This window comes from Vanacampus margaritifer, chromosome 5, assembly GCF_051991255.1.
Source record: "Vanacampus margaritifer isolate UIUO_Vmar chromosome 5, RoL_Vmar_1.0, whole genome shotgun sequence".
Classification (NCBI taxonomy): domain Eukaryota; kingdom Metazoa; phylum Chordata; class Actinopteri; order Syngnathiformes; family Syngnathidae; genus Vanacampus; species Vanacampus margaritifer.
In genome coordinates, this window is record NC_135436.1 from 26,575,817 (window position 1) to 26,602,776 (window position 26,960).

The 26,960-nt window shown below is 40.3% G+C and overlaps 1 protein-coding gene across 11 annotated transcripts in view; it reads right to left on the reverse strand.

Annotated features, from left to right (window-relative positions):
- ryr1b (ryanodine receptor 1b (skeletal)) overlaps window positions 1-26,960 on the reverse strand; it is an 83,001-nt gene that overhangs the window by 23,368 nt on the left and 32,673 nt on the right. For 7 of the 11 annotated variants that reach the window (XM_077565064.1, XM_077565063.1, XM_077565059.1 and 4 more), the window contains 43 exons: window positions 25,293-25,835; window positions 24,956-25,156; window positions 24,033-24,144; window positions 23,815-23,958; window positions 23,445-23,718; window positions 22,738-22,855; window positions 22,475-22,607; window positions 21,332-21,426; window positions 20,989-21,124; window positions 20,652-20,835; window positions 20,459-20,570; window positions 20,247-20,367; window positions 19,877-20,046; window positions 19,538-19,758; window positions 19,375-19,465; window positions 18,512-18,652; window positions 17,514-17,677; window positions 17,157-17,235; window positions 16,980-17,069; window positions 16,419-16,559; window positions 16,258-16,335; window positions 16,095-16,170; window positions 15,904-16,027; window positions 14,755-14,870; window positions 14,561-14,628; window positions 14,249-14,370; window positions 13,112-13,161; window positions 12,313-12,373; window positions 12,102-12,228; window positions 11,903-12,011; window positions 11,747-11,828; window positions 11,447-11,577; window positions 10,102-10,422; window positions 9,083-9,323; window positions 8,919-9,006; window positions 8,397-8,489; window positions 6,582-6,596; window positions 2,653-2,823; window positions 2,519-2,578; window positions 1,444-1,578; window positions 1,162-1,274; window positions 414-510; window positions 40-146 (listed from right to left, as the gene is read on the reverse strand). In XM_077565064.1, coding sequence (XP_077421190.1) covers window positions 40-146; window positions 414-510; window positions 1,162-1,274; window positions 1,444-1,578; window positions 2,519-2,578; window positions 2,653-2,823; window positions 6,582-6,596; window positions 8,397-8,489; window positions 8,919-9,006; window positions 9,083-9,323; window positions 10,102-10,422; window positions 11,447-11,577; window positions 11,747-11,828; window positions 11,903-12,011; window positions 12,102-12,228; window positions 12,313-12,373; window positions 13,112-13,161; window positions 14,249-14,370; window positions 14,561-14,628; window positions 14,755-14,870; window positions 15,904-16,027; window positions 16,095-16,170; window positions 16,258-16,335; window positions 16,419-16,559; window positions 16,980-17,069; window positions 17,157-17,235; window positions 17,514-17,677; window positions 18,512-18,652; window positions 19,375-19,465; window positions 19,538-19,758; window positions 19,877-20,046; window positions 20,247-20,367; window positions 20,459-20,570; window positions 20,652-20,835; window positions 20,989-21,124; window positions 21,332-21,426; window positions 22,475-22,607; window positions 22,738-22,855; window positions 23,445-23,718; window positions 23,815-23,958; window positions 24,033-24,144; window positions 24,956-25,156; window positions 25,293-25,835 — 5,855 coding nt within the window. The remainder of the gene's footprint in view (window positions 1-39; window positions 147-413; window positions 511-1,161; window positions 1,275-1,443; window positions 1,579-2,518; window positions 2,579-2,652; window positions 2,824-6,581; window positions 6,597-8,396; window positions 8,490-8,918; window positions 9,007-9,082; window positions 9,324-10,101; window positions 10,423-11,446; window positions 11,578-11,746; window positions 11,829-11,902; window positions 12,012-12,101; window positions 12,229-12,312; window positions 12,374-13,111; window positions 13,162-14,248; window positions 14,371-14,560; window positions 14,629-14,754; window positions 14,871-15,903; window positions 16,028-16,094; window positions 16,171-16,257; window positions 16,336-16,418; window positions 16,560-16,979; window positions 17,070-17,156; window positions 17,236-17,513; window positions 17,678-18,511; window positions 18,653-19,374; window positions 19,466-19,537; window positions 19,759-19,876; window positions 20,047-20,246; window positions 20,368-20,458; window positions 20,571-20,651; window positions 20,836-20,988; window positions 21,125-21,331; window positions 21,427-22,474; window positions 22,608-22,737; window positions 22,856-23,444; window positions 23,719-23,814; window positions 23,959-24,032; window positions 24,145-24,955; window positions 25,157-25,292; window positions 25,836-26,960) is intronic. The other 4 variants (XM_077565065.1, XM_077565060.1, XM_077565057.1 and 1 more) reach the window with 1 other exon arrangement.

Sequence of the window (26,960 nt, forward strand, 5' to 3'; positions counted from 1 at the left end):
GAAGAGGAAGGAGGAGAAAAAAAAACGAGACGCTCTTACGTTTTCTCCGTGAGAGCGGTTCGGCTGAAATGCAGAATGAGCTGATGAAGCGGGTCGGGCTTGGTCTCCGTCTCTTCTTCTTCTTCCTCCTCTTCCTCCAAGGCTTTCTATTAAAAGTGCATGCAGCGTAACCTTTACATACTCTTCATTTTCCATGCATATACATTTTGAATATTCTCATGATAATTGTCTATATGAAATAAGTTTCCCCAAAAATATTTAAATATTTTCATGGTTCTCTTGTCTGGGTCACTTTCATAAAAGTCATCTAATTTAAGGTTGAAATAAAATTATTTTTTTTTTTTGTGTTGCCAAATGGATGAATGACACGAAAATCGGAAAAGGATAAAGATTGTAATGGGAAGATGACAAACCGATAAGTCGTCAATCATCTTGTCTTCAAACGAGTAGCCCTCCGTAATCAACCAGTTGCGCTTGTAGGCGTCCAGAAACATGTTGGTGGCTCTGTGCCTGTCGGAGGACGTGCTGTTAGCATCATATCAAAACACATCTTTGCCTATTAGGCCATTGCTTCTCAAACTTTATAGGTCCGGGGACCCTTTACCAGCGACAAGTATTTCCAAGAACCCCACTCAAAATATAACCGTCAATTAAAACCCTGGAGAACCCACCGGGTCAAATTTGGCCCCTATAAATTCTGCTACTCAAATAACAAACACCTTTTTTTTTTTTTTGAAATTTAACTTCAAAAGTCCAGAGTGCCACTTCTGACCCCTGAATGGGGCCATCTAGTGGATGAATATTGCACTTACATGAGCCAGAGTGGTGGTGACAAGATGGCTGGCAACATGCTGTTTTGTTGAGCTGGAAATCAATCCAAACAAAACCATCTTCTCAGCAAAGCATCAGATGGTAAAATTGTGGGATTTTTTTGTTAATCTATTTCATATTTTCCAAAGAAGAAAAGGGTTCTTGGGTTCTCCAGGGTTAAACATATGTGTGCCCTGGGACGCTTTGTGATTGCAAAAAAAACAAAAAAAAAACCGCCATATTGTTGTGATAATAATAAAATTGTATTTATTAGAGAAGAAAAGCTGTAATGTTATGAGAGGCAAAAGTGACCCCAGTTTGAGAAGCAGTGTATCTAGGGGGAATGTTTACGTGGGGATATTGTAGAGGGGCGTCATCCTGAAACAGGCCACCACGGCCCTCCGGCGCTGTTTGGACAGCAGCTTGTGCCACACCATCTTCTTGGACTTGAAGGGATGCTCTGTCTACGATACATAAGAACGGAAAAGCCTGGACTGTCACTGTGATGTGCAGATGCAAGAAAATAGCTCGGGGTCAAGTTTGTGTTTACAAAATACTGCACAATTAATAAACTATACCAAGACAGTTAGCAAGAAAAATCTACTGCTAGATTTGTGTATTCTTTGTGCTCACCACTTCAATGTGGTACAGGACCGCAGAAACTTCTTGGACCCTTTTGACCACCTTCTCGGGGTCCTCGGCATCTTCAGCTTTTCCAGACATCTCCTTGTACAGGGACATCTGCCAGCGCATGGCCGGGTCCTCCACCTGCAAGCCACACATTTGCATTTTGTATTGATTTATTTTGGATTTATTGTATTCATTTTTTTTTTTTTTTACTTATCAAGCCGATGTTTCACAGCCTTAAATAAACCAAAGGTGCACACCAACAAATAAAAAATGTCTTAAAACTGCTGGTCTAAAAGTGACCCAAATGAAATAGCTAACCCGGATGGGTCCAAAAGCAACCAAGGAAATGCATTGGGTTGAAGATTTGACCCAGCACGTTGGGTCAAGATTTTGAACCAACGAGAAGTTATTGATGAGTTAAAGCTACCTAGAAATGAGTTACCGGATTATCAGTCCAGCTGTGGTTAAAAAAATATTGTATTGACAACATTATCTAAGAAGCAGCAACTTTGCCCTGTCGGTAGTATATGCTCCTCAATTTTTTCCATTTTTTTTTTAAACTCATTTGCTCCCCAAAACGTTTATATAGGTTCTATTTTAAATGTGTCCCAAAAAACGTATTTATATGTTTTTTCTATGTTTTTTCATTTTTATGCTAGAGCATACAGAAGGCTTTGATGCATCCTCTCAACTGCCATGAACGTTTGAAGAAATGGTAGTTATTACAAAAACGGCCAGCAGGTGCCAGCAGAGCAAAAGAGATCAACCAGGGCCATGTTGCAAAAAGCTCTTTAACTGTTTAATGATGAAACTTAGCTATATTCTAATGCTAATTGCTGCAAAACGGAAACAAATACTTTTTTCCTTTTGAAAGAAGAGACTCTAATTTAATCTTTCTTTTGTTAGATACCATGTTTTTATAGCAACAGAACACAATATTCTTTGGACCGTGCAAAATCTGTCCAAATCCAGTGAAACAGCTGGGAGCAAAGGGGGTTGCTTCAGTGAAAATGGCTGGGAGTGAATTAAGGTTGAGCAAGGTTTTTTGCAGTGAATGAGTTAACAATAAGTGACTTACTTTGCCTTGGAGATGAATATTGTTGTGTAAAAATTCCCTCACTTCTTCATCAGTGTCTTTCTACACGAGAGAGCAAAGCAGTGAGTTAATAACGTCCAGAGTTGGACTGGGCTGCTTTTTATATCGCACAGTACCAGTGAGTATCTGATCTTGGCCAGGTTGATGAGCTCCTGGTCGGCGGGTGAGCACATGTTGAGGCCGATGGGAAGCATCTTCTTCAGCGCCGCCACGATGAGCGAGGTCTGCACCGAGTAGCGATCCCCCCGACGCTTCTTTTTGGTACGCTCCTGCTCGGAGCCTCCGGACTAGAACGGGCAAAAAGAAAACGTTCACGCCGGGCCGACGCATTCTGCACATTCTGGAGACGCTTTTCATTCACGTCGTAGCACTTCGGCTCAATTCAACTTCAAGATGCGCTGTCTGACATTTCAAAGGGAGTCAATAATGAAAGGTAAAGTAAGATCTACAATGTTGATATTATCAATTTCATATGAATATTTGAGTTCAGCAACTGAGCAATCAGATCACGGTGATTAAAGTGCGCTTAAAGCTGGATGCCTATTTGTTGTACCTTCTGTCATCTAATGGAAGAGCATTTAATTGTTCTGACTGTCAGTATAACTCACTGGTATCATTATGATGGATATAAAAAGTTTACACACCCCTGTTCAAATGGCAGGTTTTTGTGATATAAATAGGAAGTAATTATGAATGGTTCCAAATAGCAGTCATTGCTAGTGCAAAAACTTCAGGATTCTGCTAGAAAGTGAATGAAACAATCTCAAGAAAAGCCTACTAAAAAAAATATGAACTATATTTGGGGTTAATCAGAGATACTTCAAATGTTGGCAGGTGTGTGTTGACATCCACTCAACACAGCCATATTACCTGCCATGGGTGTGCACACTTTTGCAACCCCATTATCCATCACATTATTTTTACTTCCTCTTTTTTATTGAATATAAAGGTTATAGGTCAGATTAAGGATGGGAAAATTTTGGAAATTATTTATCTTTATTTAATTATTTATTTATTTTTAAACACAAAAACCTGGCATTTAAAAACAGGGGAGGTCTAGACTTTTTAGGATATATATTTTTTAATGGTAATAATTTTTATGATTAAAAAAAATGGAGGTCAGACTATCAAGGCCTGCTACTGTTATCTTTGATAATAAATAATCTCACTTGACATTTCATTATTGATTTGTCTAATATGCTGGAAGTAGACGTCATCACATGTAAGGGGTCTACTACATACATCCAAAAATAAAAAAAATCTAAAAAAATCACCAACTAAGTGCAAAGGGTTGAAAATGGAACAAGCAACATTTGCAATGTGATGGCCGGATTCACATCATGCAGAGTTGGCACCGCATGCGCACAAAATGACTCGTCAAGAAACGGAAAAGTTGTTCCTCAGAGCTACGAGTACGCGTTCTTGCCCACGCAACTTTCTGATAGGCTCGTTTGAAGCTGCTTTTCTCACACGCTGTTGTCCTGAGACTTGCGGCTTTCATAACAATCTGTTGTCTGAGTGCCACAGTAACGCTCGCGCATTTGCCACGGACGCTCGCCTCTCGTTTTCAAGCCGCCAAGGGACAAACACGTGATGACATCATCAATGGTTGAACGTTTTTAATGGTGTCAATGAATTAGACGTGGTGGTGGGGGTTGGGGGTCCAGTTAGTAAGTGCGATGGAGGCTACCTGCAGGCCGACGCTAACTTTTAAATCCCCCTTGCATAGATCCATTGGTGACAGCAAAGGAATGTCCAAAAACCAACAATACTAAAAAATAACATTTGATTTAGCCCACAAGATATTTTTTTTAATGCAGCAAAAAAAAAGGTGAGCAAATGTGTGCATTTGTATTTTTGTTTAGTATATAATTGATTATTTTGTATGCGGGCCTGAATGGAAAATAACCATGGTTTGATATGTCCTCATGTAACCTCTTATATGAGGCTGGACTGTTGGCGGAATCGAGCCTGGGAACTCTTAAGTTGAATGCCTTGTTTATACTGCAGTCCTCCCTATTTCAGAAACATGTTTTCGAAGCAGGACACGACTCATAGGAAGGGTGCCTGGGAGAGGGCGTGGCCAACCCGGCTTCTCACGCTCATCCCTACTTGTTAACGAATAAAAGACGGAGCGCCGCGCGGTTTGGGTAGAGTCAGCTGAGGGAAGCGTACGTTCGCCCAACCGTTAAGCAGCTCGTTCTACCCGGACCGTCGGCTCTCCGGTCTAGTGTCAAGGTAAGCGCTGATGATGATTATATTATGCTGCTTAGCGTTGACGTGTGTTGATTGCTGTTTGCGGGGAGTAAAGGACACAATTATTCTAGCGCAGTATATCAGTCTCTGTGTATTCATTGTTGCCGCCGAGGAAAAAAGTTTGGACACCCCTGGACTAAGAAAAAGCTCATGTTGTTGAGGATGACAACGGAGAAGAGTCCGCCAGTGGTATTTGACATAAAAAGCTGTAAGAAATCCAACATCAGAACAACCCTCCTCTACCCCAACTATCTGCACACAAACTGTTTTATTGATCAAACCAAGTTGGAATGATGGCGCTCGGCTGCAGGCGGGCACGCTTCGAAATGACGAGAAACTGCTAAGCCGAGCGCCATGACACCCGTCAGGCCACTACAATCTACAACAGCGCAGAGATTTCATCAAGCCACTGCAGACCCCTGCTCGCTGACACACACACACACACACACACACACGCTAAACGCTTTTGAAAGCTAATCGAATTGTGACTTTTCTTTCCCGCAGTATTGCTGCTTTTTTTCCTACCCATGTATTTTTTTTTTACTAACATAAGCAGTAAATTAATCATATGCAAATGTTTTATTCTCATAGTTTAGGCGTATGTTACAAGGGAAGGGGAAGGGTTTCGGTTGATATAGATTGCCGATCAAGACTATGCAACTAATCGATGAGTCAGATTAAAAAAAAAAAAAAGTTTTACTTTCCATTGCTTTATTAATAAACGGAGCAGTATTTCACTTTGCGAGTGAAGAAAATGCACAAATGTAAATTAATTATGAAAAGTAAAAGTAGCTGTTTGCAAAAGGTTATTGAAAAAACATAATCAGTCTGCTTTAATGGCAGTTTAAAGAAATCGGAGAATTTTTACTGTCCAGAGGCAAAAATTCTGAGGATTTTCACTAGTTTAGCACAGTTAATCTATAAGCAAAAATCATTGATTAATTTGCTAATCGATTATATGTCGATTAATCATTGCACCTGCACCATTGCATATATATATATATATATATATTAGAGGTGTCAAAATTAGTGTGTTCATTTAAAGTTCTTTTAATGCCACAAATTTTTTAAACACATGATTAATGACTTATTTGGAAAGCCTGTACTGGGAGAATTCCGGTCGCAACGCAGCAGACATGTAAATAAAATAATTAAATATAAATAAATAAATAAATATAATGCATATATTTGTGAAAACTGAGGTCAAGTTGTATTTTACAATTTTAAAAATGCTCAGAATTTCACAAGTTACTTACTTCATGTTAAAGATTAGACAGCTCTTAATATGAAAAGAAAAATACACTGAGCTGTCACCGTTTTACAAACGCAATTATGCCATCTAGTGGCAGAAAAATGACCTTAACACAAATCAATATCACACTCGTTTTTTTACAGTACAGTACAGCTTTGTAATTTTAACTACCATAAGAACCATATTTTTCCACTATGTATGAAAACTTATATATATATATATATTTTATTATACATTTAGAACAGATGTAAAATTTGCAATTAATCATGAGTTAACTATTGAAGTCTTACGATTAATTGCGATTAAACATTTTAATCACCTGACACCCCTAATAAATATACACAAATTTTGAGCTACAGTGTGTGTGTTTCTGTGCATGAGCGAGTGTGTGTGTGTGTGTGCGTGAGAGCACGTGACGGGGGTCTGCGTGGCAACAAGTGTGGCGTTCCACGGCGTGAAGCTTGACGAGAAGCCTGGCCCAAACCCAGTGGGTGCCCATGCGGTCAGCCCAGCGCTCGTGCACAAACACAGTCTAACCTCTCCGTCTCCGGCCTAGCGGCCCGCCGTCCGACCCCGACCCAGGATACAAGGAGAGAGCACAGTTAGCGACACGCCACCGTCCGTCCTCGACCACCACAAACTGCCTCTCAACAAACGCGCCTGGGAGTTTGGCGTGTTAATGTGGTGAAAGTCAATGGCGTCTCATGAGTTACAGTGCATCCGCAAAACAAACCGTTTATGTTACATCCTTATTCCAAATTCAATCAAATAATTTTTTTCCTAAAAAAACAAAAAAAAACATAATGAGGATGAGGTAGATGTTGAAACTGTGTGGCTGCGAGTGCAGTAGAGATAAACACATCATAAAGAACTATGTTGATGAGAGTTGAGTTGACTTTGCTGCCACCTTGTGGCTTCTATAAGACATTACAAAGCTTTATTGGTAAGGTCATCAATCAATCGGAAAATTTATTTTCATGTTATCAATATGTGGTGTGTTTTGGGAAGAAGAGTGTAACAGAACAAAATGTGCAAAAAGAGAATCACTGTCAATATTTTCCGGATGCACTGTCGACACAATAAGAACGCAAGATTGTGGCTGGTTCGGCTGTGGGGGCGAGACCGTCTTATTATCCACAGAGGAAAAGACGCACATGGCTGATATGAGAATGTGTTGTATGTTTTGCAGCATGTGCAAATGTTAGTAAGTTGATCAGAGATTAGTTCCGTAATGTGTTACTGTTACAGCATATGGAGTGACTGACATGTCTTTGGCTGGATTTACACTGCATGTGTACAATTTGGATTTTTTTTTCTTCCTATTTCTATTTTCTTAAACTTACATATCATATTTATAAGCAATAAAACAAGTTAACCTATTGATTTAAATGAAGATAACGACCACATCACTTACAGTATGTTCCTCTAATATGCCATATTTACAAAAACCTCAATAAAGTTATTTATTTATTTATTATATTTATTCACAACACATCCTGCGTACATATCAGTTGTACACATTTTAACTTTTAACTTCAGCACATTTTTTATTTAACATTCCTGTGCATTACATTTTGATTTAATGAGTAACAGTGGACTATTTATAAGTCAAATTTTGGGGGAAAATGTATTTGACAAAAATTGCAAGAGGAGTAGAGCTTGGACTTGCATCCAAAATCGACGTTCCCTTATCGCATAGGTGTCAAACTCCGGTCCTGGAGGGCCGCAGTCCTGCAGGTTATGGATGTTTCCGTTCCCCAACACAGCTGATATATGATCAGCTCATCAGCAAGCTCTGCATAAGCCTGATAACGAACCTGCTGATTGGAATCAGCTTGTGTTGGAAGAGGGAAACCTCCAAAACCTGCAGGACGCTGGCCCACGCGGACCGGAGTTTGACACCTCTGCCTTATCGTGTTGAACATCAGTGAAATTTTTCTTTTTTTAATTTTTCAAAATTATAATAATATGAATCATACTTTTGACCTGAAATCTATTATGGTTTTAGAACCACTATATGTACTTCTAATGTGACTTATATTTTTGTTATTTATTATATTTGACACTTCGAATTTACCAAATTGACATAATATTTAATGGTCTATGGACCCCTAACACACTGCCACTAATCATTTGTGTCATTTAAAAGACACACCCTCAATTACCGTATTTTCATTTGGAAATCGGAATATAATTCCATATCCAACTTGTGCCAAATAAGAGCAAAAAAAAAAAAAAATCAAATTTGTGCTTCCTGAACCACGCAGTGTGAATCCAGCTTAATGGTGAATAAAAATGTGTGTTGGCGCTGGACATTTGTGCGTGAGTGTGTGTGTGTGTGTCCTCTCTCACCTTGCTCATCTTGCTCTTACTATCAGCGGTCAGGAAGGACATGTTGTTGATCTCATTCATCACAACAAAGTTCTGCTCCTCACGCTTGAAATTCTGCAGAGATAACCACACGCACACGCAAAAACGCACGTGACAGCAGGTGGGAAGTGACCAAGAAAAAATATTTTGTTACTGTACTGTACTTCTTAACTCAGTCACTGCCATAAATTCATTAAAAAAACAAAACAAAAAGAATATTAAAAATTAAGGGCAACAAGCAATATTTTTTTTTTATTGTAATTAATCGCATGACTTAACTAGTTAACTCACGATTAATCACAAATTTTATATCTGTTCTAAAAGTACAATAAATAAAAAATATAGAGATTTTTATACTCTTGTTAACAAAAGTGGAAAAAAAAAGTTAAAGTAATAGAAATAGTTCAAATGAATTTATGACGTTTATAGCCGTCAATGGCAGTGAATGAGTTAAATGATCGATTGTTTGCTTCGATTCGAAGGAAAAATCGGGGCAAAACTCACGTGAGATTTGGACCAGAAAATGAAGACCTCGCCCACCATCCTGAAGAGCTCCTCGGCGTCGGGATCGGGACACGTCAGCCATCTCGCCCTGCAGACGAACAGCGATGACATCACAACACGAGCTTTCACGTCAACCTCATGAATAATTCTATGGATTCGCGTACCTGTTGTTGTCCACATAGCGGATGAGCAAAGGGTAGAGGGCGTAGAGGTCCCGGCACAGCACGGCAAACTCGTCTCGGATGGTTCCGTTCTCGCTGTCCACCTCCGACTTGCCTTCCATGCGCAGATGGTCCTCCTCGGCCACCACCTTGCCCGAGCGCTTCTTCAGCTTCTCCATGGTGGGGATGAAGTGGGACTTGAGCATCTCCGGCTTGGCCCGGCTCACGATGGGCTGAGCGAACACTGCACGCAGCATCATATCAAAGCTACAGATGATATACTGCCCATTTTTTACGAGGTGAACTCAAACTTCTTCCACATAAACAATATCACCATTTCTCTTAAAAAATTGTTCACGCAGCAGTCTAAATCTGTGATAGTGAGCACTTCTTCTTTGCCGAGATAATCCATCCCACCTCACAGGTGTTCCATATCAAGACGCTGATTAGACACCATGATTAGTGCACAGGTGTGCCTTAGGTTGACCACAATAAAAGGCCACTCTGAAAGGTGCACTTTTGGTCCGGGCACTCCGAAAACAGCTAAAACAAGTGTTGCATTTATATTTTTTTGTTAAGTTTATAAATTCAAAACATGGCCTGCAACAGAAGGTCATGGGGAAAAAATATTTATGTGTTTTTTTTACTTTTAACCCCTACGCGTTATTGTGACCATTTTTTGGCTTTTTCAAAATAAAATACTGCCCACGGGTTAAAAGAGCATTTAAACATTTCAAAATACTGCTTTTATTTTGAATTACAAATTTAAAAAAAAGAAGTTTTCGTACCAAATTTTGAGAATCACTAGTTTCATAAACACAAGATCGCATGAATATTGATGTTGAAATGTGAATTATAAAAAAAAATTTAAAAAAAAGTTTTTCGTACCAAATTTTGAGAATCACTAGCTTGGTTATAGTACGTTTCATAAACACAAGATCGCATGAATATTGATTTGAAATCTTCCAAAAACACCTCAAATAATTCCCATGGCATTTCGGGGTCATAATGCTCCCACTGACCTGCCAACCTCTTCATCCAGGACGCCTCGTCGATACCCAGATTGTTGACCACAATCTTCATGATGCTACCCAGGAGCTGGTTGAGGTGCTCGGAGGTGACCGAAGTGCAGATCTGGCCCTCCAGTTCGGGGAAGTTCTCCAGGCCCCTCTCCCACCAGCGCGGGAGGTAATTGCACAGCATGGGCAGCGTGATCTCGATCACGTGAGGCATTTCCGTGTAGCGCGCGCCCGACTCGGCCAGGTCGTGGATTTCCTTCATGAGGATATCCAGCTCGGGGATGTCCGGACACAACTCCTCCACTTGGTTGGGAAGACCCAAAACTGAAGGAGGCAAAAAACGTTCACAAAAACACACGTTTTTTTTTTTTGCCACACTGTCTTTAAAGCAACAATTATTTTTCGGCTCTTCAGAGACTTCTTTGTGGTGACAAATTGAACTTCTGTTGACCAGTATTACAGCGTGCAGACATTTTCACATAGGGGTGCACTCACTTTTGTTGCCAGCACTTTTGACATGAATGGCTATGTGTTGAGTTGTTTTAACGGGAAAGGAAATTTACACAGTTTTTCAAGTTGTACGCAGAATACTTTATTATGGGATAGCTTTTTACGCAACAGGAGTTTGATATACTTCTTTTCTGGTTACTTGTACTGGAAAATGAATCAAACGATTCCACAAATTAATAGGGCTGGTTATCGGTTCTAATTTCCTCAATCGATTCGATTTCGATTCACAAAAGTTACATTCGATACGATTTTCGATTTTTCTTTTCTTTCTTTTCCTTTTTTCCCCCGATTCGATTCACTTCAGTTCAATCTGATAGCGGTTAATCATGGAACATCAATTCTTCTTAAATGTCAAGGAAATGATAAAAAGTTACAAAGTAAATTTTGCGTAGGCATAACTGGTCAAATGATTTAGTTTATTAATGAAAGTAACACGTGTTTTAATCAGTTAAGTGTTACACAGACATTGACATCAGCAAGGATCAGATGAAAATATTTTCATAATTCAAAATTTAATAGTTGTAAATATAAACTTAAAATATTCTAAATGGTCTTATATAAGTCAGGTCTTTCATAAATTTAAGAAAATACTTTTAAATTCATGTGGAGAGTAAATATCAAGAAAATACAAAATATACAAAAACATTTGCCTTTAAACTTCAAATTTCTTCCAAATTTATGGGAAAAAATTAGATATTTAAATAATAGATTCATGGTTTTATGAATCGATATTGGGCTCAAAAAGTTTTTAAACCCAGCCCTAAAAGTATATATATAATATTTATAAAGGGTGATGATGATGATGATGAAGATGATGATGCGTTGTCATTAGACTCACTGGTTCTTTCCCGGGGAGTCTTGGTGGTGTAAACCGAAAATGCGTTGAACTCATTCAGCTCCGGCTCAAGGAAGGCGACCGGCATCGCAGCGGCGAGGTGGGCCAAACACTCGCCAAGGGCGGGACGCTGTCTGCACAGGAGGACGAGCAAGAGGGAGAAGGACAATAACGGATGAGAGGCAGGCGGCAGGACGAAGAATAGTTTGAAGAGGGAAAGGAGGAGGAGGGAAAGAAAGGAGAAGGGCGGGAAGAAGAGAAGAGAGAAAAAGAAGAGGAGTGAAGATGGAGGTTCCCTCTCACTTTTCCACATGCGGCGTTTTCACCGTCCCCAGCGAGTAGATGCTGCACATGATCCGATAACAGGAGATTTGCAAGTCGTCCACTGAGGAGAAGAAAGCCAAAGCGTCACCTCGGTTGCGTGTGGACCACAAGCGGACCCCACCCGACCGGACTCACTCATGACGTCGTCTCCAAACTGGTGCTGAGCGATGTGGTCGAAGAGCGACGTGAGGACGGGCAGGAGAGCGTTGGTGGTGTAGTTGATGTTTTGGGCCACGCCTTTCACCTACGGCAAGCAGCGAGGCTCATTTCTCAGGTACGGTTGGGGTTGAGTATCGCACCTTTGGCCTCTATGACTTCATCGGGTTCATCTGACCTGGTTGCGGCTGGACAATTTGCCCAGCTTGAGATTCTCCACCATCTTCTCAATGTCGTCGGCGGCGCTCTCGAAGAACTGACGCAAGCCGGCCTTGACGATCTCAGGCCCCGACTTCATTACGGTCCTAAGAGCAGAAATATTATTATTATTATTGATTGATTTATTAACTCGAAGCACGCGTTAAAGGAGACGCCAGGACGAGACGCACCGGGCATCCAGCGAGCGGGACAGAATGTGAAGGCAGTTGACCACGGCGCTTGCATCCGTTCCTAGAAACAGCAGGCGGGAGGTCAAGAGGTGCTTAACTGCAGCTTCTCGTCTTCTCAATTTACTCACAAATGGACTCATTCAGAGTGAAATCTGGGCCTGTTTAGTTGAACAACAAGTTATAGTAGCTTATTATAAAATTATTCTACTGGCAACGCCGGTCCTCGAGGGCCACTATCCTGCATGTTTTCCAAGTTTCCCACCTTCCGGCACACCTGATTCAAATGATCAGCTCTGAAACATGCAGGCTTGGACCTCGAGGACCAGAGTTGCCCACCCCTGGCTTAGATCCTGAATACATGCAAATTGAATATAAATCCAGTAGTGTGCAAACTTTGAGTCAATTAGCGGAGCCCAGAGTTCAAAGCAAACATGGTGCATCAGCATTTAGCTCTTATGCTGCACACAAATGGAATAAGCTGCCAACGGAAGTGACGTCAGCCCCAAGTGAAAATGCTTCTAAATTTAAATGAAAAATATTATTTTTTACCCATACCTATGATTAAAATCTATTAAAGCTTTTCAATAATCAGTTTTTCCCAAATCTTATTCTTTGCTTTTAAATGTCTTCAATTATTCCAATCACACTTATAGGCTGTTAGCGGCAAACAAACAAAAACAAACAAAAACATGCGCTAGATGAGAGCACGAGAGGGCAAAAACTCAATGTGATCGGCACAAAGGAAGAGGAAAGAGAAGATGCAGAGGACAGACACACTCGCGCCGTGCTGATCGCTTACCAAAAAGAGAAACTCTGTGCCTCACCAAAGCGGCCAACTTACAGAAGATACTGACACGGAGGAGAAAATAAGAGGACGAGGAGAAAACCGGGGAAGGAGAGATGTTGGAGGTGACATGGAAAGCCAACATTAGGAGGGGGCGTGGAAGAGGGCAGACACATCACACACCAGTTGTTTTTCTCTTTGCTTGCTTGGTTTTAGTAAGAAGTGTGTCAAATAATTGACATAAAAATCAGTGGAACCTTCAAAGTCAAACACTACTATTTATCAACGGTTAACCCAAAGGTGGGCAAATCCTTGTACTCAAGTGGCACATTTAATCTTTTTTTTTTTTTTTTTAATGGACGAATGGGCCTGGCCAATAATAGCGGTAAAAATTCAAATATGTATGAGTATTTTCTCATTTTTAAATTGCATTATTTAACAAATGTATTTATAACCAACCAACCACAGTATGTTTTAAAATTGACAATTTTACTAATATGCTTGATTTTATTTTTATTGCATCATTTATTATTTATTTAGTTATTGTCAACATGCTATCCCATTGTCAAACACACATATGTAATTTTTTCATAAATAGTATATTATTTATTATTTAAAGAAATGAGCCAATTACTGTATATAATGAGGAAAAAAAGCAAATAGGGAATCTTAAAACAAAAAATAGCAAATAAAATATATTTACAATGAATAACCAATTATTTAATAAGAAAATAGATAAAAATGAATTTGAAATGAGTAGATATAAACTCAATAACCAACCAAAAAACTATATTAGGGGGGGGGGAGGGCTAAATGAATGCAATCAATATTACAAGACTCTTGATGATGTAAATGATTGGTAAAGAATAATTAATATGACCACCGGGCCACCATAGGGGTAACATATTTTCACACTATAGCGTACATTATTTAAAAAAATAAATACGTAAAAATGCCTCTGTGACACAAATCATCCTGCTAATACGCCTTTATCATTTAAGTCGACTACTTATACTGTACTTACATGACTGTTAAAATTATTAAAATAAAAACAGTTAATGCAAAATATTACGACTATTTCCAATAGTTCTTCCGGTTCTTGTGTTTCACCTTCGAAGTTCCACCGTCATTCTAAGATGGCTGCGAACCTACCTTGCAATCATTTCCTTCTCCTTGTTGGACGAATGTCCTCCACTTCCCAGGACTTTAGCAGGAGTGGACAGGAAGTAGAGACAGTGGTTCTTGAAGTACTGATTTACAAGTGGCAAGAGAATCTATGGGCAAAAAAAACAAGGTTTAACAAAACAGTAACACAAATCACTCAAATATAACCCAAGTGACATTCAGTTCTTTGGAAAATGGTGGCTACGAGAAATAGTCCAGAAATACTCAGTTCGCAAACTTTTGGGGTCCAGGAACCACTAGGGCTCGTCAAGCACTGGTTATAAAGTACAAGTGGTGCACCTTGGCAAAAAACTTGATTTCTTGCTCGTGTGGCGACTTTTCCACTCGACCGCTGCTAACCACGGCCTCTGTTCAAAGAAACATCGGGAACAAAACGTCACAGAAAAAAAAGAAGAAAGAAAAAAGAAAAGAAAAAAAAAGGAACAAAGGTCACGTCAACGTTCATGTTGTGAACTTGCTTCTGTTTTGCTTACCCAGATGAGCGATGAACTCTTGGGCGATGTCCATCCATTTGAGAAGCTTCTGCAGGAAGCCGTAGGCAAAGCGCTTTTCGATGGACGAGATGTCCTGCTCCATGTCCTTCATGCCCCTGACCACGGAGAAATAAAATAGAACAAAAATCTTTTTATTGATGTAAAGATGCTTTTTTCGTTTTGTGATCATTGAATAATCATTTTTTTTGTGCATTGATTTTTTCACATCAAAGCGGGCATTGTATATAATTGGCAGTAAACATTAACTAACAGCCAGCGTGTGGGCTGTGGTTTTGAGCGGTTGTGACCATTTTAGAGTGCCTCGTTGTCTGCCACGAGTGCGCATACAATACATAAAGAAGGGGAAAGAGCAAGGCAAAATTAAGTACATTAAGTACAACTTGACAACCAGTGTGAACTGGGGCTTCAAGCGGGTGTGGCCTCTTTAGAGCGCCTTGTTGTTGCAGCAGGAAGAAGCATTGAAAAGCCCAGTGATGCTCAAGAGATGTACTAGTCTAGTGGACAACAGCAACCATGTTTTCTGTTTCTCAGAACTTTTCTAGGCATTTAACTCATTTGCTCCCAAAAACGTATAAAAACATTCTATTTTAAATATTACCATGGTCCCCAAAAGTATTGATGTTTTTTTTTATGCTAGAGCATACAGAAGGCTTTGATGCAGCTTCTGACCTGAAGAGAATGCTTGAAGCAACTGTCGTTATTACAAAAACGGCCAGCAGGTGGCAGCAGGGTATAAGTGATCAACTAGGGCCATGTTGCAATAAGCTGTTTTCCCCACAGTTCTAAACAGATTCGTGAATAATGATGAAACTTAGCTATATTTTAATGCTAATTGCTGCAAAACAGAAACAGATTGAAATATACTTTTTTTTCCTGATGAAAGAAGAGACTAATCTTTCTTTTGGTAGGTTCCATGTTTTAGCAATAGAACACAATATTCTGTGGGGCTTGCAAAATCAGTCAAAATTCAGTAAAATGGCCGGGAGAGAAGAGGATTGCTTCAGTAAAAATGGCTGGGAGTGAACGAGTTAATAGTCAATGACGTCCAGCGTCAGTACGTCTGCCATCTTTGACCAAAACAAAAACAATGATTACTTTGAGCTGAAAAAGTGAGAATAAACAGCCGACCTGGTTACGGAGTATCCGTTGAGTTGGAGGAACTTGAGCGCGTCCTGGGCTTTTTCTCGGTCCCTCGCCTTCTCCTTAGCAGTCAGAGTGTCATAAGGCACCAGCAAAGGATGCGTGCCGCCACCTGAAAGGACACGTTTGGTTTAGCAACTTGCAACTGGCGCAAGCACGGCACAGAGAAAGTTTCTCACCTTTGGATTGAAGCTCCAACTTCTTCTTCCGGCCCCACGTGTTGTGGTAATTTTCCGCCAGCTGCTCGGCCATGGACTGCATAGAGAGGGCGAGAAGCACTTCATCTGGTGGAGCTGGAAGTGAAAAAAACTAACTAACAAGAGAGACATGTCTGATACAAACCTGCAGCTCTCTGGACAGAGCCATTCCTGTTATGTCAATGGGTTGAGGGCTGTAACCATGGCTGGGATCATACGTAGCCTGGACACAGAGATGTTTTTTTTTTCCCTCCCCCCACTTTTTGTCCATAACAAACTACAAGCATGAAAATAGCCTGAGAGTACCTGAGCAGTTTGGGATATTTTCCGCGTGGCGGCCTTCTTCTCGACGTCTCCCTCGCCATCTCGGGCTTTCTCCAAAGTCCACTCCCAAGCCAGCATGGCTTTGATGGATTCTTTTATTGGCCAACGATAAATCTCCTTGTCCTGAGGAGCACAAGCAAGTGGGAGAAGTATTCAGTTCAAAACTCTCCATGTTTGTTTATTTGGTATGCCGAAAATATTCATGGGTCAATGTGACCCACTGTGCATATTTACAAACATTTAAAAAAAAAAAAAGCGTACAAAATTGACATTTCATTTTGGTGCCTGTATATTTAACATACAATATTAATTAAAAAATAATCAAAAAAGGGCAAAAAAAAAATCTAATTTCAAAAAAATATATATATTTTTTTTTATAATATTTTGACCCACAACATCACAGGATGGTTAATCAAATAACCACATAGAAATAATAGAAGTGAAAATAGATTTCCAAGGCCTCTAACTAATGTAAATTGTTGGCAGGCCACATTAAAGAATGTCACAATCCAGTTAGCTCACAGAACCAGAACTCCTCCTTACCTTTTCAGAGAATGTTTTGTACGGCCTCAGCATTGGGTGAGTCTTCGCGTTCTCATCTAACACCTCTCCGTAGGTCCAGTTGTTCTGAATCTGTAAATAAAGAAAGCCATTGGAGCAACAACACTAGCACATTAGCAATGAAAAAAGAACTGATAAATTGATGTTGCCAAAACTGACCTTTTCAAATGCCCATTTGTCATGCGTATGCTCTGCGTACTTGTTGATGAAGACATCCAACCTCTCAGGGATTATGGTGCTGTCGACAGATTGACTCGGGTTAGCATTAATACAGAACTTTGACAAATTACAATTATGAGCAAAAGATGCATCAAGTGTTTTTTTCCCCACAGTTTACACAAATACTGTATTGGCAGCAGAGTAGACTATTGGTTGGAAGCTTCTGCCTCACAGTCTAGAGTTCCCAGGTTCGAACCTCGACGTGTTCTCCCCATGCTTGGACTACAACTTTCATGGGCGAGTGATATGGATGGCTTGGATGTTTTCACTTTTCAGCATGTATTTGTCAAATCTCACTTGGTGGTCTCCACTGGTTTGGGATCAAAGTTGCCCTCGGCATCCACGGACGCTTTCTTTTCGGTGTGAGAGGAGTAGCTGGCATCCACGTAGTCGGGCGGGATGGCTCCTGCTATCGCACACAGGCACGGCATGGCGATCTTGAAGAGTTCTGCTTCAAATTTCTACAGTGTGAGGATGAATGCAGAGCGGAGTTATTAAAGGAATCACAAATTCAGATGAAAAACAGTTGATCACCTTCAAGTAGTTGTTAACTTAACACTTTGACTTGTAGGCTTTTAACCCTGGAGAACCCACGGGGTCAAATTTGGCCCCTATAAATCCTGCTACTCAAATAACAAAGACCTATTTTTTTTTTTTACAAATTTAACTTCAAAAGTCCAGAGTGCCACTTCTGACCCCTGCATGGGGCCATCTAGTGGATGAATATTGCACTTACATGAGGTGGTGACAAGATGGCTAAAATGCAACAAATAAAACAAAAAAATTAGATTGTTCAATGTAGCTGTGTATTTGATTGATTATTTTCTTAAATTCTTAATAGTTTACTGACAGTTTTTGTTATTCTGATTTTTCGAAATGATACCACTAAATCCCAAAGGGTCAAATTTCGCCCTAATCCTAAATTAGGGAATAAATTGAAAAAAACATTGAAAAAACATATATTTTGGTGTTAAGTGAATTTATAGCAGTCATTTAATGTATAATTCATAATTTTCCAAAGATGAAAAGGGTTCTTGGGTTCTCCAGGGTTAAGTATTCACTAGGACAACAATTCCACCAAACAAGTAACCGAAAATGGATTTGAAAATTGCATTCTACTACATTGTAATGTCAATCTGAAATTGATTAATTGTTCAGCTCTAATTTCTACCTTTACTATTTGTTTACACAAGATCATGTACTTCTATTTACATACATAGTATGAGTACTTATGCCAACTCTGACTAAAGGTGAGCACGCAAAGGAAACGGAAAAGAAAGAAGGTCAGATCTCACCTTGTGAGCCAAAGACTCAAAGATTCCCCAGAAAAGTTTCCGGGAAAGATGCAGCTCCTCCTCTGAAGTCACCCCAAAGTTGGCCCAGCCGTTAGGCAAGCAGTAGTACTTCCAGCAGCGCTCATAGTGATTGGTCAGAAGCTATAGGATAATCATCCATGTTAGTAGAGTTCAAACTTCTGTACAATACACAAAAGTGAATCCTTGCATATTTGTGGTTTGGCATCGGCAAATTCACTGTTTTTGTGCTCAGACTAAATCCATGTCCAATAAAAACATTGTAACTGCCTTTTTACAATATTTCTCTTCTAAAATGATCATTTTGACAGAGAAACAAAAAAAGATGTGAAATTGAAAAACAAGAGGCGAATTTCATGCCAATTTTGAGTCCACAGGTCACATGACCTTGAAGCTACTGAGCTAAAATGCTAAATTTTATGTATAAAAACTCATAGGAAATATTGAGAAATGTGAAGTTGGAAAAACAAAAAGGCGTAAAAAAGGGTTAACTTAAAAAAAAAAGATTTAAAAAAATGGCAAAAAAAAACAACTTTGTTGGGGGGAGCGTTAGAAGTTAGAACATATTTATCTTTGTCTTATGTTGGAATGTGCTGATTTTGTGAAATTGGATAATTGCCCCTTGGCACAGTGGTTGGGAATCATTGCCCTTGTTTACCACTGCAACCAACATTCTGTATATCTTTTATTATTATTATTTATGTACAGCACTTTGGTGTCAACCTCTGTTGTCTTTTTAACGTACTATATACATAAAGTGGTATGGTATTTATCTTTAAGAATTCTACCTTGTGTTTGTGTACAACAAAATTGATGGAATCAATTAAAAAAAAAGTGAGGCAGACCTTGAGCGGCATCTTTGCATACTCGTTGAGGATGGGCACGTCAAACACCAGCCTCCTGAGCAGATGCTGAAGCATGGACGGCCGCAGGTACCTGCCAACAGCACGTCATGAATAATGACCATTTGTCACTTGGGCCATAAGCCATTTTTTTCCCCACACTGACTTGCAGAGCCACATGAGACACTCCTCGATGACATCCCTCTGGGCCTTAGTGAGGGCTCGGCCGCGGGACAGCCGGTAGATAGTGTGCAGCATGGAGTCGATCATGATGGCGCGGTGATCGGTACCGGCAAATAAGGGGGCGCACTTGGTGAGCAGAGGCAGGACGGCCGAGCAGAGGTAACGGTTTAGTGCCAGGGCCATTTCCGTGGTGCTGAAAGCCACCTAGAGATAAACGGACAAATAAGATCTCCCATACTTACGGTAACACCAACCGGTAGCTGGGTTGGGTAGATGAAAAATATCTCATCTCATCCCTAACGAGTGTACTCGAAGGGCCTACCGTGTCGAGAGAAGCCGCAGCTCTCATGTCGGGCAGGAAGCCGACCTCCAGCACGTGGAGCAGGAAGTCCTGGTTCTCGATACCGTATACTCTGTCCAGAAAGAGCACCATGGAAGCTTTGTGATCGGGCACGAAGCTGGCAGACATCTTGGGCTCGACAACCTGACCGTCTGCGTGTGGGCAGAGGGGGAAAAAACTCTCACAAGCATGTCCAAACAGTAAACTGTGAAACTCAGCCTGACTGTATTATACTGCCCCCAGTGGTCAAAACAAGGATATATAGAATAATACAGCACACACTTTATATTTCTTTACATTAAGACTAACTCGGACTTCAGATTGAGTGTCTTGTCCAGACTTCGTACTTCACCTTTGCCGTGAGAAGGAATCTGCACAGGTAAGCTGATGACTCCCACTAAATCCTCGATGGGCACCAGAGACCTCAGGATGGCTCGGATCCTCAGAGCTTCACCCTTTCCTGCTTGGATCAGCTAGTGGACAAATAAAATTGCATTACGAGTTCCGTTTTTACATCTGGAGTGCTGACAGAAAAGCAGCATTGTCAAAAGCGGCTCCGCTCACGTGCATCTCAGGAGCGCAGCGGCCCAGCAGGTCAATGAGAGCCGAGTAGAAGGACATGATGGCGTTGCCCAGATGTACGCGGCTCTCCTCCTGCTGCTCCTCACCACCAAACCTGACAAAAGAAAATAAAAAGATTAGGGTTTCTTTGGAGAAAATGTTCTCTGGACCCAAAAAGTTTGTGATGGAAACCCACATGAAGCGTCTGTCTTTTTTGACAGTTGGTCCGTCCCTTGCTGGATCCTCCGAGATCTTGATGGCCTCCTCCATGGCGGCCAGCAGACCGTTGCCGCCCTCTCCTCTGAGCGCCGGGCCGAAGCACTCGGGCCGGCGGATGAGAAGGCGCACCACCACGTTGGCGTTCTCCTCCACGCTCTCGCCTATAACGGGGCAGGAAGTCAATAACAAGAACTGAGAAGAGTGGAACTGCAGGGTGGCCTCTTGCTGGGATATTTGGATCAACTTATCAATAAATTTGAAGAGAATGTCTTCAAGTGACTACACTTTTCAGGACACCTTGTAGGAGACGTTACCATTCACAAAGACGGCAAAGCGCAGGAAGTCTAAATATCTCTCTCCTCCACAAGGGTTCCATCCGATGTCGGGGTAGCCCTTGGACAGCAGCATGGGGCACATCCGCAGGCCGCAGCCCGCCAAGTATGTCACCACCTACGTCATATAAGTACAATCATTAAAAATTCTACAGACGCTCCCTTACGTATGAATATTTAACTTTTCTTTTTGACTTGTGAAACTTGATTTACTTTTTTTAACAGCTGTCAAATGTTAAAATAGCAATAGATAGCAAAAGCATTCTGGAACGTAACTGCTTGATAAGTTGGGGCGTGTCTGTGTGTATTCATTTTGTTGTCATACCATTTCTAGGTCCTGCTCCTGTAGTGCCAAAGCCAGCTCATTGTTGTCAATGCAGGAGGCCGCCGCCACATCCAGAGGGGTGGAGCCCCGCATGCCTGCCAGTCAATTTGTTCATCATAATAACATCAGGTACAACTACACAATCATATCTAACACGTATAAGTATTATAGTGAACTTGATCCACTTGTTTGTTGCTGCTGTTTAAGTTTGCATCTTTTCCAAATTTCCAGCTCGTTCACATCTATGTATCATATTCCCCAAATTCCCATATTTTCCACAATAAAATTCCCAAATCTTGAGATATTTAACAAAATGGCTTTCTTTCTTAACTTGTTCAAACCCAGCCATTTCCACTGAAGCAACCCCCTTCGCTTACTGGATTTTGACTGATTTTACAAGCCCCACAGAATATTATGTTCTACTGTATTGCTATAAAAACATGGAGCCTACCAAAAGAAAATTTTGAGTCTCTTCTTTCATCAGGAAAAAAGTATATTTCTATCTGTTTCCATCTTGAAGCAATTAGCATTAGAATATAGCTAAGTTTTATCATTATTCACAAATAAGTTTAAGACAGTGGGGGAAAGAGCTTTTTGCAACATGGCCCTGATTGATCTCTTATATTCTGCTGCCACCTGCTGGCCTTTTTTGTAATAACGACCATTGCTTCAAGCATTCTCTTCAGTTCTGAGGCTGCATCAAACCCTTCTGTACGCTAATGCGTTAAAAAAAAAAAAAAACGTTAAAAAAGTATAAATACGTCTTTGGGAGCATGGTAATATTTAAAATAGAACGTATTTATAGGTTTTTGGGAGCAAATGAGTTAACTGATTCAAGCGCTTCAATCTGAAAAACGTTCAGCCCGTTTAGGATATCAATTTTTCCACATATGGTGACCCATTTTGGGCTTTTTAATGGTTTTGATTGTTCAAAACGTTATTGGTTTTGTCTATTTTAAAATAAAATACCAACCACGGATTAAAAAAATCAATCAGAATACAATTTCCCAAATTCCCTTTACAAAATTCACAAATAAATGCAAACATTGTATATATTTACAGTACATCGTCCTTCAACATTTCTGCAGTTGCACTGTACAGTACTAAATTAAAATGTCTATTTTATCAATACAGTACACTGACCCAGTCCGATGCCGCTGTTCTGCAACAGGTAGCTCAGATGGTCAAACATGGAGCGCTGGTTCTGTCGACTGATTCGGCAGAAGTAGCACAGGAAGCGGCAGCAGTTGGTCACCATTTGGGGGAAGCGGATTTCCTGTGGGGAAAAATGGGCAACGTGTTGCATAGTGAGTGACGGAACTCTAACCGCGACATTTGAATTTGCCCACCCCAGCTATAAACCCATCAACACTCAATGATGGAGATTTTTGGGGAAGGATACTCACCTTTGAATCTCCTCCACCACCCAACACGTTAACCATCACTTCCATGACCGTCTCATGCATACCAAGAGCTCTCATCAAATTGGGGTGCTGGTAGAACACCTTGTTGTTCATGATATTCCTAAAAAAAATATATAAACAAAAAGTTCAATTGGTTTGTATTCAAATTAGGGGTGTCGGGCGATTAGAAATTGTAATCATAATTAACAGCAGGACTTCAATAGTTAACTCACAATTAATCTCAATTTTTATATCTGTTCTAAATGTACAATAAAATGCACAATAAAATGTGTTTTCTAAGTTTTCATATTCTTGTTAACATAAAAATGGGAACTAAAATAAATATGGCTGCATCTTTTAGTCATTAATACAGTCATTTTATAACAATTCATAAAATTGAGTTGAAATTAAAAAGATGTACTGTACTGTAAAAAAAAACGAGTGTGATATTGATTTGTGTGTCATTTTTCTGCCACTAGATGGCATTATTGCATTTGCAAGATGTTGGTGATAGCTTAGTGCATTTTTCTTTTCATATGAAGAGCTATCTAATCTTTAATTTGAAAAAACTTTTTACATTTTTCTAAATTGTAAAATACAACTTGACCCCAGTCTCCACAAATATAGGCATTATTATTAAATGTATTAAAAAGTTCCCAATCTTTAAAGAAAAACGGATTTGGATCTAAATCAAGTGAAGGAAGTTAGACCCGATGCTCTGGATCATGAGGCGCTCCTCCTCCGGGCCCATCTGGACGATGAGCAGCGAGCGGATCTGGCCCAGACACTCCAGCAGGTCCATGGTGTCCTGGTAGGACACGGCGTTGATGGCGTATGCTTTGGGCAGCGCCCGGATCAGCTCGCCCAGGCCGTCGTACTGCCGGTGGAGCAGGCTGAACATCAGGCGCACAAGCTCCGGGTTCTGGATGAACGATTCCTGGGCCCAGTGGATCATAGTGTGAGAGATCAGCTCCTGAAGGGTGCCTGCGTATTGAGATATTTGACATATTGACCTCCACCTTCCACATCAGCTGAATCAGAAGACAAAAGTTAAATTATTATATTTGTGTTTCTTCTTACTGGGTTTGGGCTCCTCCTCTGCCTCAGGCTTCTCCTCCTCATCCTTCTTTCGCAAACTTTTCACTTTCTCCACCAGACTGAGGAGTCTTCCACTCAGCGAGGTGACCACTTCCTCCTCCTCGGTCTCCTCCTCGATATGTATGCCTTCGGGGGCGGTTTCAAGAGTGGCTTAGAATATAGGAAGTAAATTATATGCAGAATATGAGATCTTTCCTCACCGCAGTGGAGAAGGAGGTCATTGTGAAACTCTCCCAGGGTGTCTCGCACCTCCTCGGGCACAGGACAATCCTCATCCTCTGGACTGTGTTTGAAATTGGTCAGCAAAAGAACCTTTAAAAAAAAAAGGATGAATAATCAAATGAATAATTTTACATATACATTTGACATTTTTTGCTTGCATCATTAAATAACATTGTTATGAATAGGGGTGTCAGGCGATTAAGATTTTTAATGGTAAGTAATCGCATGACTTGAATTGTTAACTCACGATTATTTACAAAATTTTATATCTGTTCTAAATGTACAATGAAATGTACTTTTTTTTTTTCTAAGTGGGAACAAATGTTAAATTAATATTAAATATAAAGATATAAAGATTATGGCTGCATCTTTTAGTCATTGATACAGTAATTTCATAATAACTATAAAGTTAAAAGTTAGTTAAAATTAAAAAGATGTACTGTAAAAAATTAGTGTGATATTGATTTGTGTTGGTCATTTTTCCTACCACTAGATGGCATAATTGCATTTGTAAGACATTGATGCATTTTTCTTTTCATATTAAAATCTATCGAATCTTTAACATGAAGTAACTTGTGAAATTAAGCACACTTTTAAAAATGTAAAATTAAACTTTACCCAAGTCTCCACAAATATATGCATTATTAATACATTTATTACTGTTAAATTTTGACGTGGATGTGTCTGGTGCGTTGCGACTGGAATTCCCCCACTACAGGCTTTCCAAGTAAGGAGTGGTCATTAATCGGGCGCTAAAAAAAATTGTGGCATTAAAGGAACTTTAAATTAACTGAAAACTAACGCACTAATTTTGACACCCCTTGTTATGAATAATACAACACAAATATTATTTGGTGTGTATAATTGTTTTGCACCAGGTTGGTTCTTCCTAAATTCATACCTGGTCTTGCGGTGGCGAGCGGAACTCGCGAGTCTTGCGCGCCGTCTCGGCAGCCGACATGGTGAAGGCTCTCATCAGCTGGTTGTAACGGACGCGCTGGTTGCTCTGGATTTCGTGCACAAAGTTGTCCGAGTAGGCCACAATGGCCTCCACGCGATGTCGCAGCTCGCAGTCGCAAAAGTATTGAAGGAGCGCGCACATCTGAGAGGGAGAGCCACAGTTTGACATTTGATACTTCACAGAAGGCAAACGACTGTTTTATATCATATTCCCAAATTATTTTCCAAAGGTCTTAGAGCCATGAGTGATGCAATGCATTTTCAGTTATCAGACCAACCTGCAGCTTGACAGACTCCGGCAACTTCATCTGGAGCAATCCCTCTTCCAGACCCTCCTCTTCTTCTTTCAATTCTGCCTCCAGCATCTCTGCCTCCTTCTCCTCTTCTGCTTTTTCTCCATCCACTTTCCCACCTTTGGCCTCGCCTTCCTCCTTCTTCTCTTCTGCCTTCTCCTTCGGCTCAGCCTCTTCGCCGTCCTCGTGCCCTCCTTTCTCCAAAGCTTTCAGCTCCTCTTCCTCCTCTCCCACACCCTCGTCCTCCGGCTCGGCTTCGTCCCCCTCGCTTTCCCTATCCGCTTCAATTTTCGCTTCCTCCGCCTCTTCCTCCTTCACCTCCTTCCCGCTGAACACGTTGGGATCGATCATCTTCAGGATGTGTTTGGTGTCTTCGTCGTTGAAGATGCCCATGATGAGCAGCGTGCTGATCAGCTTGAGAATGGGGACAAAGTGGAACTCCACGCTGCCTCCCACTGGGTCGCGCATGGCCTGGCTACCATCCAGCACAGCCTCTGTTAACATGCTAATCGCCAGGGTCTTCAGCTCCTAAAGTAGGGGAAAGAAAGAAAATAGTAGGGGCTATCTGAAACCCAAAAAAGGCATAAAGACCCTGTGGAGCAGAGGTATCAAACTCATTAGTTTGCTGACCACATAAAAAGCAATTTCCTCCCAAGCGCGGCTGACCAGTATTTTTGTGGCTTCACAAGCTATGAATTATGGAGGACCAAAATTGCCAAAATTAAAAACAAATAAATGAATAAATAAATAAATTAATTAATTAATTAGTAAAAAATATATAATTCAAAATTAAACACAAAAAACAAATATAAATGGAAATAAAAACAACAAAAATATATGCATACAATACATGCACCCATAAATAAATAAATAAATAAAAGTAAAACTAAAAATAAATGTGGAAATAAATACAAAATAGAATATAATTAAATGATCAATAATTAAAAACGCCCTGTTCTGACATTTTATAATAATAAATGGCAACTACCGGTAATCCAAATATTTTCCATTGTTTTGGCACAAATAATTACAAGTAGACTAACATTTGGAAAATATTCACATTCATTGATTATTATCTTGTTGCATGACGAGCAATCTGAAATTTCTTAAAAAATAAAAATATGTTTTTTTTTTCATGTACACATGCAAATTACAGATAGAAAACAACTTAAGCGTAAATTTGCATACATTTCACATCCAATCTGGAAATTTTGACCACCTCAACTGATTCATCACAGCTTGCAATCTAAACTCGATAAAAATGAGGGTGCAGCTGTTTATCTGCCTTGTAAATGTATACAAGTTGTAGAAACATCTATAAGGGCTCAAATGGTCTGGAATGTCCTACAGTCACACATTTAGAAAATGACATCTCGTATGCAACTAGCCTCACCCAATGACATCTGGATTTTGGCCTGTTTTACTGCCACTTCTCTCATTTTCGATTGCGGGGGGTTTGGAACAGAGGATGTTGTTGATTGTTGTCATTTGTGGGCCAGTGAACTTCTTTGAAGATCTTTTGTGATTAAGGACTCAATATGACTTGATTTGGCACAAATATGTAGATTTTTATACGGAAAAAGGCAAGACTTGTCAAGTCATGTAGTTCAAGTCGAGGAGGAGTCTCATGACTACCAAAATCAAGTTGAGTTT